The 12093-nt window shown below is 40.0% G+C and overlaps 1 protein-coding gene across 1 annotated transcript in view; it reads right to left on the reverse strand.

Annotated features, from left to right (window-relative positions):
- Positions 1-12093, reverse strand: part of STK4 (serine/threonine kinase 4) — a 56561-nt gene that overhangs the window by 3337 nt on the left and 41131 nt on the right. The window contains exons 8-10 of the mRNA XM_075176950.1: positions 11404-11532; positions 10768-10969; positions 5216-5367 (exon numbers count right to left, since the gene is read on the reverse strand). Coding sequence (XP_075033051.1) covers positions 5216-5367; positions 10768-10969; positions 11404-11532 — 483 coding nt within the window. The remainder of the gene's footprint in view (positions 1-5215; positions 5368-10767; positions 10970-11403; positions 11533-12093) is intronic.

Raw genomic sequence — 12093 nt, forward strand, 5'->3', positions numbered from 1 at the left:
CCTTAGCTTCATCTACATTGGCGTGGATCTGTAGGTTGGATAGCAGGAGAAGGAATTAATCAGCAACAAAGAGGATTACCATTTAAGAAATACATGACAAGGGCCCTCATGTAAATAGTAGGGGTTGTCCACAAGTGGACAGCTTCTTTTAAAAAAAACAAATATAATGAAAATAATGTAAAATAAATGTATACATTGATTTAGCAGAGCATTTAAACATAAAACTATGTAGTTTCCTGGTCCTCTCATATAAACAAAATGGAGGCAACCTTTTTGAAAAGGTATCTTGTCATTTTCCTGGGAACCAGTGACTTCATAAGGTGCCTCTGTGATGTAGAGGAGCCCTAGAGATTAGTAGTCTGCATATTTATGAATGTGGAATTAGCTGAGAAAATGGAAGCAATGAAGTACAAGTGACGAGAGCCCTTTAAATGTGGAGCTGACAGGGAGGTGGAACATGCAGCTATTACTGTGACTTTCACTCGACATTGGGACAATCCACATTTGTATTATGTTTAAAATAAACATCATTGATCTAAAGTAGAGAGAGAAAAAAAGATCACAATGGCAGCACGCAGAATAAAGCCTTTAGAATGTATTGATCGAGGACTACATCTCCTATATCTGATTACAGCATTTGCTCCTCTGCTTAAGATAATAATGTTTTTAGCATAACACTTCTAGGTATCTAGATGAGAAAATACTGCTTATGCTCTCATATATCTCGATAAATCATTGATTCCAGGAAACTCAGCATATTTCAGAGAAGAAACGTATAGCATATTGACTGTATAGAATAACCTAATATTTCGGTTGATAAAATTTTTTGAAATCAATTCTATTAAATAAGATTTTGTGCTTGGAATACATTTCTCAGAGAGAGCTTTGCTATGCTAAGATATCTAATCTATTCTCAATATACTTCAGTAAAGTAACACAAGGAGATGGCTGCATCATCAGAAATGACCTTACATTGTTACAAATGCCTTTCTCTGACAAATTAGTGGGCAAATCATAGATTAACCAAACCAAAAGATCTGATATGGCTGCAAGGAAAATTCTTCTGGTCAACGAATAATGCCATGATGGACTAGTGTGTATCATCAGTAATGACTATTTTACCCAAACTAAATGATTTCAATCCATTTAGATCAGATTTTATTTGACTAAAATTGTCACCTGATTGCAAACACACTCTTAAATGAATAATTGGGACATCAATGTGATCTGAAGGCTGCTCGGGCCATACAATCAACATATAGTTATAAAACAGTTATACCATTATTTCCCAAATAAATCTGTTAGTTGGATGTAGAAGCAAACATTGCGAGTTAAAATTTTCAGGTAGAAAATAGTAGACTGTCTTTGGAAAATGAGGACACTAAGTAGCCTTAAGCAGAGTACACACCAGAGGTTTTTCACTCAATAATCATGCCGATCACGCGATAAATAACCATTTGGTCAGATATTGCATTAGCGTGTACATTCCCACAATCACGTTTTGTCGTACTAAAGCACATCGTATCATTTGATTTGGTTTTCTAAACTTCCTAAAAATCACGATCAACAATGGATCGATGTTGGGCAAATGTAGAAGTGTATATGCACTCACGACCAGCGGTGTAGGCAGGTCTCTATGGAGTGTGCAGAGTCACAATCTTTTCAGAAAATGGTTATGAGACATGAAGAGCACAGATCTGAAGGTAAATCATGTAGATGTGTACACATAAATCTGCATGCCCATCGGGAACTTCAGTCGTTGGTAAAATAGTTTTAGAAATCGCATCTGCAGTAATTTTCTATAGTGTGTACCCAGCTTAAGTTTAAGATAAGCCTAACTGGATTGAAATTGACTGATCATCTGTGTGTATGGCCAAGTTTACAGACTCATTTGAAATTAGAAGCAACTCATAGAAATCAATCATAAATGTGGATTAATTAGGGTTTTTTCAGTCAGCTGCACATTTCTCCAATTCTGGATATAATTTTCCTGGTTGCCAGACCCACCTCTCTGATCATTTATTGCACTTGTCAGACTGACTTATTTCCTCATTCACTGTATGGCAACTACTGTCACACCCACCCCTTTCCTCATTCACTGTACTGCAACTACTGTCACACCCACCCCTTTCCTCACTCACTGTACTGCAACTACTGTCACACCCACCCCTTTCCTCACTCACTGTACTGCAACTACCGTCACACCAACCCCTTTCCTCATTCAATGTACTGCAACTACTGTCACACCAACCCCTTTCCTCACTCACTGTACTGCAACTACCGTCACACCAACCCCTTTCCTCACTCACTGTACTGCAACTACCGTCACACCAACCCCTTTCCTCACTCACTGTACTGCAACTACCGTCGCACCCACCCATCTCCTCACTCACTGTACTGCAACTACCGTCACACCAACCCCTTTGCTCACTCACTGTACTGCAACTACCGTCACACCAACCCCTTTCCTCACTCACTGTACTGCAACTACTGTCACACCAACCCCTTTCCTCACTCACTGTACTGCAACTACCGTCACACCAACCCCTTTCCTCACTCACTGTACTGCAACTACTGTCACACCAACCCCTTTCCTCACTCACTGTACTGCAACTACCGTCACACCAACCCCTTTCCTCACTCACTGTACTGCAACTACCGTCACACCAACCCCTTTCCTCACTCACTGTACTGCAACTACCGTCACACCAACCCCTTTCCTCACTCACTGTACTGCAACTACCGTCACACCAACCCCTTTCCTCACTCACTGTACTGCAACTACCGTCACACCAACCCCTTTCCTCACTCACTGTACTGCAACTACCGTCACACCAACCCCTTTCCTCACTCACTGTACTGCAACTACCGTCACACCAACCCCTTTCCTCACTCACTGTACTGCAACTACCGTCACACCAACCCCTTTCCTCACTCACTGTACTGCAACTACCGTCACACCAACCCCTTTCCTCACTCACTGTACTGCAACTACCGTCACACCAACCCCTTTCCTCACTCACTGTACTGCAACTACCGTCACACCAACCCCTTTCCTCACTCACTGTACTGCAACTACCGTCACACCAACCCCTTTCATCACTCACTGTACTGCAACTACCGTCACACCAACCCATCTCCTCACTCACTGTACTGCAACTACCGTCACACCAACCCCTTTCCTCACTCACTGTACTGCAACTACCGTCACACCAACCCCTTTCCTCACTCACTGTACTGCAACTACCGTCACACCAACCCCTTTGCTCACTCACTGTACTGCAACTACCGTCACACCAACCCCTTTCCTCACTCACTGTACTGCAACTACCGTCGCACCCACCCATCTCCTCACTCACTGTACTGCAACTACCGTCACACCAACCCCTTTCCTCACTCACTGTACTGCAACTACCGTCACACCAACCCCTTTCCTCACTCACTGTACTGCAACTACCGTCACACCAACCCCTTTCCTCACTCACTGTACTGCAACTACTGTCACACCAACCCCTTTCCTCACTCACTGTACTGCAATTACCGTCACACCAACCCCTTTCCTCACTCACTGTACTGCAACTACCGTCACACCAACCCCTTTCCTCACTCACTGTACTGCAACTACCGTCACACCAACCCCTTTCCTCACTCACTGTACTGCAACTACCGTCACACCAACCCCTTTCCTCACTCACTGTACTGCAACTACTGTCACACCAACCCCTTTCCTCACTCACTGTACTGCAACTACCGTCACACCAACCCCTTTCCTCACTCACTGTACTGCAACTACCGTCACACCAACCCCTTTCCTCACTCACTGTACTGCAACTACCGTCACACCAACCCCTTTCCTCACTCACTGTACTGCAACTACCGTCACACCAACCCCTTTCCTCACTCACTGTACTGCAACTACCGTCACACCAACCCCTTTCCTCACTCACTGTACTGCAACTACTGTCACATCAACCCCTTTCCTCACTCACTGTACTGCAACTACAGTCACACCAACCCCTTTCCTCACTCACTGTACTGCAACTACCGTCACACCAACCCCTTTCCTCACTCACTGTACTGCAACTACCGTCAAACCAACCCCTTTCCTCACTCACTGTACTGCAACTACCGTCACACCAACCCCTTTCCTCACTCACTGTACTGCAACTACCGTCACACCAACCCCTTTCCTCACTCACTATACTGCAACTACCGTCACACCAACCCCTTTCATCACTCACTGTACTGCAACTACCGTCACACCAACCCCTTTCCTCACTCACTGTACTGCAACTACCGTCACACCAACCCCTTTCCTCACTCACTGTACTGCAACTACCGTCGCACCCACCCATCTCCTCACTCACTGTACTGCAACTACCGTCACACCAACCCCTTTCCTCACTCACTGTACTGCAACTACCGTCACACCAACCCTTTTCCTCACTCACTGTACTGCAACTACCGTCACACCAACCCCTTTCCTCATTCAATGTACTGCAACTACCGTCGCACCCACCCCTCTCCTCACTCACTGTACTGCAACTACCGTCACGCCAACCCCTTTCCTCACTCACTGTACTGCAACTACCGTCACACCAACCCCTTTCCTCACTCACTGTACTGCAACTACCGTCACACCAACCCTTTTCCTCACTCACTGTACTGCAACTACCGTCACACCAACCCCTTTCCTCACTCACTGTACTGCAACTACCGTCACACCAACCAAAATGTTTTAAAAAAATAAATATTACTTTTGTTCCTGTTATTATTATTTTGGCTCCTCTATCGCTTATTGTGATGTTTTGCGGTGTAAGCATGTTCCAGAAAGGCAAGATGATAAACAAATGGAGGGACAACTCCAATCTCCTCAGCAAATTTTTCTTACTGCACTTACTAATTTTGCAAATGCAAGATATACAGCAGATATAACCGCTGTACTTGTCTAGACAATTAGCCCCTGGCTGGTAGGAGAAGCATTTGGTGTATATCCGTATATATAAAGTTAATATCTAAAACCATAAATAATATAATATGAAAAATTAAACACAGGAGAGAGGTCTGATAGTACTGGTAAATGTATTTATTAAGACAGGACTATAGAGGATTATGGTTCCTTTCATAATATAGTGATGGTCATGTAAAATAAATAATGGGTGTGCCTTCCTGAACACATGTGTTCCTATTATAGTGTTACCTCAGTGGTACTTACAAAGCTGTAGTCTCCGTTAAGAGGTATTTTCCATTCAGAGGAATCAGGGGGTTCTGTTGTCGTCTTTTTTTCTGGTGTTCCAAACTGGTTCTCGTTCTTCTCAAAATACTCAAGAAATGAGGGTTTGGCAGGCTGTGAAGGCTGACTGTTTTCTGTATAGGTAAACGGACAAAGACTGTTTTATTTGTATATTACATAGATATAATGCCAGCCATTCCGACATCATATTATTTCCATAAGCCCTTCATTTATAGGATGTGTAACATAAAGGAAGAATGGTGTGGTCATGTGCCTGATGGGGAAGAAAAAACGCGAGATGTCTTTGTGCATTGTGAGGTCACTGGTTCCCAGTGAAGTAATCTGTGAAGTGGCCACATTCATGGAAATATTGGTTCAGCCCACAAGATGGCGGCCTCTTGTGGCATAACAATGGTATTTGGGTACCAGCGTAAAATCTGTACTGACTCCACTCATGCACATCCATGATTTTTACTTTAGAACAATTTTATTTTGTAGTTTCTGTGAGTCACATTATTGTTGGTACCCCTGAAAGCAGAGAAATGTGTATACAGACAGCAACCAGGTCAAACTAGGCCCTGGACATAAATAATACAATAATGATTAACATAATCATTCTGGGGCCCCAGGCTGTGACTCCTACTGATACGTCGCCACTGACTACTCCCACTAAGTGCAAGTAACAGGTGCATTTGAAAATTGAAATCCTAACACAAAGCAGAAGTAGCACTTGTTATTCCATCAGTATCATTGTCTGATCTCAAAGTTAATGTATTTAATTGTTTGATCTGTGTTTTATACCCCTGGTTACCGTATACTGTCAGAATTACTGTCTTATGCAAGACAGTAAAGTGAAATAGTGTTTTAAACAGTATCTGTTTTGTTTTTGTTTTTGTACTCTGTTAATGTCTTTCCACTTGTTTGTAATGTGTTCTTCTAGATTACTTGTCTACTACAACATTCTTTGCATCTATTATTTTATATGCACTCTCTAGCTTTGCTATGTGCCTGATGCAAAACTGAAATCCTTTCTGTGTAATGTGGGCACAGCATGACTTTTCCTGTGACCTTGACTGAGCTGTGAAGGTGATGACTAACATATGACATCTTGTGACATGCGGGATAGTGCCTTTCTTCCTTTGGGAGGATATTCTTACAGATTCAAGTATTGGTGAACTTGCTACAAACAATTTAATAGATTGCTGTGGGATACAGTTGCAGCGACTCAACCTGTAACTAGACTGGCACTGACTGCAACGGTTCAAAAGTAAAAGTCTAAAAGAGCAAAAGGACAGAAAAATCAATATGATGTATAAGAGATGAGGCAGACTAGGAATAAACTCTTCCCAAATGCTTTACTTAATTATGATACATTACACAAATTTTCATTCATGTGTCAGGCTGTATGCACTTTTGATACGTTCTACATTTAAGAATTATGTGCATTAAATGATACACACAGTGAGAAATTGCATGTTTTAGTTCTGCAAAAATGTGTGCTCTATTAAATAGAACGAGTTCTGAAAGGGATTTGAAGTATGTTAAAATGTATTGTTCATAATTCGTAGATAAAGTCTAGCCAAAGAATAACAGATTATTTAGTAGAAGACAACATGATGGTCTAGGTGAAAGTGTGTGAGGTTGTGTGGCCAATAGCAGTATATCAACTCATCTTAAAGGGGTCACATGGAGATTTAGAAATGGGATGACATTTTACAATGTTATGGAGCCCTTTCGAGCTCAAGACTATCCTCTAGGGGAAGCCTCACAGTGTTTAATTACTGGGTGACTAGACAATTGAGAAAGCAGAGCTAAAGAAAAGAGGAAGTAGTGAGACATAAGTGAAGAGAGTGTGTTTAGTAGATTTGATATTACTTGACTCTTCCCAATAGATCATTAAATTGATAGTTACTACTGCCTTACCGCCCACTAGTGGTAGATTGGTATTATTAATCTTATAGATAATACAGTGGGGAGGATATTTGGATCTCAAGCTACTGTAAGTTGCCTATTATGTGATGGAAACGTGTCCAGGCGTCCTGCCCAGTAATGGTCTCCAGAGTCTACCAAGTGATTATTGCTAGGACATTTGTCCTAACCTAACCCGTTACTGTGATTGGAGGGGGGTGCTTACACAATTTATGAAGGGGCAAACGCAAGAGAAATCAGAGACTTCATCTGCATTGACCTACTTTTCGTGGGATATCCACGAGAACCCCCATAGAATGAAAACTAAGGTCTGCATTTCTAGATGATGAAAAGCAATGGAAGTAAAATGTTGCTAGGAGCATAAACAGTTTAAACTCTGATTTGGCACCACCGTGGGACTAAGCTTAACAGAAACAGGCAGTTTGAGCATTTGAAAATCATCCCAATTTCTAGCAAAGAAAGGGAGCACCTTATATTTGTCCAGGTACCTCCCATTTTGGCTTAATCTGCCCACTATGCAACTGAATTCTGGGAGACAAAAACACTATCTTTCTATGTAAAGGCAACACCTTGTGGTGCAAACCCTAGTACACATATTCTGACAAAATAAAGTAAAACATGGACCATCTCAACCTTGTGCTGCATTGAACTGCACTTTATTTTCAGTTGGTTGTCAGACAGGGATTGGGAGTTATTTGTAATAAAGAAGTACATTTACACAAGTACCCTAAAACCAAAAACCCATTTTGGCTTTAGTTCTACCATAAATAGTTAATATTGTTAGGGGTACAACTTATCTCAGGTTACAATTTGTAGGTTTAGTAGATAAAGCTGGTAGTAGTACTACCCACAACTTTGTAAGGGCCTTTATCTTGCAATACACACCAGTGAAACATGCTAAATACAATCATGGTTAATGATCATGTATGGTCAGGGGGGGACTACATTGACACCATTGCAGTGAACACAAGTAAAAGGAGAAGGCAATATTGTAAAAACTGTATCAAACACAAAGTGTTCCTGACTGCATATGCTAATCAGTATGGAGTCACTGGAACCAATTCCCATAACCATTTATGGTACATGTTTTACTAGCATTAAAAAAGTATGTATTTTGATGCCAGTGGGTTAGGAAATAAAGAGATTACTAAGTTAATAAATTATCTACATCACTAGAACTCTAAATATATCAAATTTCTGTTTCAGGTTTTCATCTCAAACTTTTAGTGTTAGAGTTGGAGTTCAGAGGTTACCAAAGGACCTCCTGTTATATGGCTCATCTGTGTGCTATTAATTAACATATCAAAAATGCATAAAAGAACATGACTATATACTACATTGAGCAGCTCAACATGTAACGCAAACATTACGCTCAATAGAAGTTTTGTTGTAGCATCTGGACAATTTGGTTAATGTGCGGACAAGGGTTGGCAAACTCTCCTGGCAGCTTTCCCTTTATGCCCTTTAGGGCAAACTGGCAGACCCCGCTAACAGTCATTCAAAATATAAAGTAATGCAAGTTATAGTTATTTTGAACCATTTGGAGGAAAAAGAAAAATATGTAAGCAGAGAAACATATGGATACAGCTTTTAACATACTATACTCTCTCTACATGTTTATAAATATATAAAAATACTATATATAAAAAAGACTAAAATATTAAAAATAGGTTTGTCTCATCAGAGACAATGGAAAGTAAAAACTGCTTACAAACATTACAAAGCACAGTTGTCTGTATGGCTGTCATAGTGTTTTCATTTTTCACAAGGGAGCTACTTAAGTTTACACTTTAAAGAATTCCAGAGATTCCTAGATCTCAACCCCATCCCATGAATAACTGATTTCACTGTAAAATCAGCAGAATTTGTATTTTGAAATTTGAGGCCTGGGTTCACCATTTGGGTTTGAGGTTTGCAATTTGTGCTAAAACTTGTGGTTTTAAATATTTTCATTTTTAAATACTATTTGTATATGCTTGAAGCTTAAAGTTTGTCTTTCACAATTAAAAACTATTAACATGTATCCATTTAAGCTTGAATATGTTCGAGCTGGTTCACACATGTGAAGACCAATTCACCAATGTATGAACCTTCAAATGTCAAATATGGCTCAATTTTTTGTACTTGTCAGAATTTCTAAAATTTTTGATCACGTTTTCCCCTATCTGCACTGATCTGACGAACTGATTCAGGAAACCGGCTCTTTTGAGCATTTCTAACTGCAGGGTTCCAATGTCCAGTATATTTATAGTTCCCAAGAAATTCAACCCTGCCTCCATGGGTAATTCTGTTCTCATAGGCTGAACACCACAGAGAGCAAAGAATGAATATATCATTCAATGCATATGTATTGAATGGACTTTCAATTGCTTGAAATGGCACCGTGTGGGCAGCCACAATCATTAATCAATAACTATAATATTTGTGAGTGCATCTTATTCAATTAAAATGGACTGGATCAAATCTGAACGGGAAATTTGAAAGCTGGGCGACTCGCTGCTTGTGTGTGGTCATCATTTGATCTGGGAATATCGGAGCCCAATAGTATCCAAACAGCTGGAAGCAATATGGTCACATACACGTGCTGCTAAATTGCTCAGTGATCCAACTGATCGGAAGCTGTGCCGAGCAACCAGATCACAACGGAATGTCTCATAATCAGCCAATGGGAACATTGCTTTCATTGGTATCAAGAACATGATGCAACATATGAATTGAAACAATAGCCTTAATGGTTGCCAGGCTTAGACAGGACAATTGGTTTATTTGATTCAAGGAAAGGATGTGAAAAGGGACTTAATTGCTTTCTGCTGCCACTAGCCCAATAGCTCCACACTTACACCATTTATGAGATAATATATAAAGTATATTATTTTCAACTCGACAGTGGGCCATTGTAAATGGATATTAAAATGCATAAAAAAATTCCAACACTGCTAGCTACTATTGATTTTTAAACTTTTTAATTAAATTACATATATATTTCCAGTTGTTTAACCCAGTTATTGCAGTTTTTACAACATTTCAATAACTAAAAGTCTAATTAGACCAGTGGTGGGCAGCTGGCAGCCTTCTGAATAATACTTATCTTGCTAGTGATCTGAGGTCACAGAAAGAACAAGGTGCATACACACTTGTCTTATCAGGTTCACACCAAACTAACTAGCCAGCCACAGGGTAGCTTACTGCTTGGGCAACATGACTGCTTCATGCTGGTGCTTGGCTCTCATAATGTGATCCGATACTTTTTCACAGAGGTAATGTAAATCCCCTTGTGGGGCCAAGGTCTACTTGAAAGACCTTTGAAAACTGTTTTTTTTCCCCACCAAAGATTTAGACAGAACTGCAGTAATTCCATAGGTGATCCTTACTGAGGAGCAATTCTTACATGAACAAAGCAGGACGGTTGTAGGTCGGAGCAGCAGCACTGGTAAAAGTGTCTCTACAGAGGGCTTTGGGCACTTGTCCATGGTTTATTCAGGGGCATGAGTGCTGTGAAAACAGACCTTATCCAGTGTCCTCTGCATCAATATCTATAGCATATAACACAAAGTAACAAAGTACTATCAATCCAACACAGAAGATTTAGTGGACTAGAATCTTACGTTTCATGGTACCAGATTCCTCCTCCTCCTCATCGTCGTCATCCTCTCTGTTTATTAACATGGTCCCCAGCTGCGTCTCCAAGTGGTCATTTTCCACCATCGTGCTATCGGCCCCTTTATTCATGGTACTGAACTCCTGCATTGTGTTCATATCTCCACTTCTGGCCTGAACCATTGTGCTGGAATCAGTGAAATCCTCATCCTAGAGAGGCACAGAATACATTCAAGTACAAGATAAGTTATAATATATATATATATATATATATAATATATATATATATATATATATATATATATATATATATATATATATATATATATATATATTTATATATTTTATTATTAATAATAATAATAATAATAATAATAATTAGAACACTACCTAATAATGAATTGATTAACCATTTTCATTTGAAACTTTTAAATTAAACAACAATATCCCCAAGGTGCAATGAAGCGAAAAATGCCAGCTAGGTAAACACGAGTGCACAAAGGAGATCTAGCATGGGTTGCCAAGTACCACTTTAATCCTGGGCACATATGGGCCTATCTTATCATTCGGCCCAAGCACCGAGCAACAGAATCATTGTGTAAGTGTGTCACTTATGTCTCTCATTATATGTGTAGAATACCAACCACATTCTCCTCCTCTTCAGGTTCCACTTCACGTTGCTGTAGTTCACTGCGTTTCATCTTTGTTTCCATGGCTTCATTTATTAAATGTCGCAAAATAGCTGCTCCTTTAGTCGTTTTGACAAATGGGTGCTATGGGAGATAAAAATCAACATACCTCAGACTTATTAAATTCTAGCAATCTAGTCTGATAAATGCAAATAAAACCACCTAAAATAACCAAGCACTTAATCTCTATTATTAAACAGTTATAAAAGTATGTGTACTTATCTACATGTTTATCACTGCTTAATAAAGAAAGATATCCACGCACAACTTACTACTTCAAGTACAGTTTCATATTTTGAATACATACAAAGTGCACTGAACATGCAGGTGGAGACTAGAACTATGACTAGGCACCAAAGTACAGTGAGCTGTTACCATCTCTTTTGCAATTCATCCCCACCATATTCACCTTGAAGAGCCTCATGGCTAGGGATATTAACATGCTATCATGATCACAGCCACTGCAAAGGTGACTCATCCTCTTTATTTAATAAAACACAACAGATCAATTACTCCTATTTTCTAAATGCAAATACCTGCTTATCTATGTACCTGAAATGTAAGAAATGTAAGATACTCTGTGCTATAGAGTGTATCTAACAAATAAAGATAGACATGGGACTGCATTTAGAAAACAGAACTGAT

The sequence above is a fragment of the Mixophyes fleayi genome, chromosome 6 (assembly GCF_038048845.1).
Source record: "Mixophyes fleayi isolate aMixFle1 chromosome 6, aMixFle1.hap1, whole genome shotgun sequence".
Classification (NCBI taxonomy): Eukaryota; Metazoa; Chordata; class Amphibia; order Anura; family Limnodynastidae; genus Mixophyes; species Mixophyes fleayi.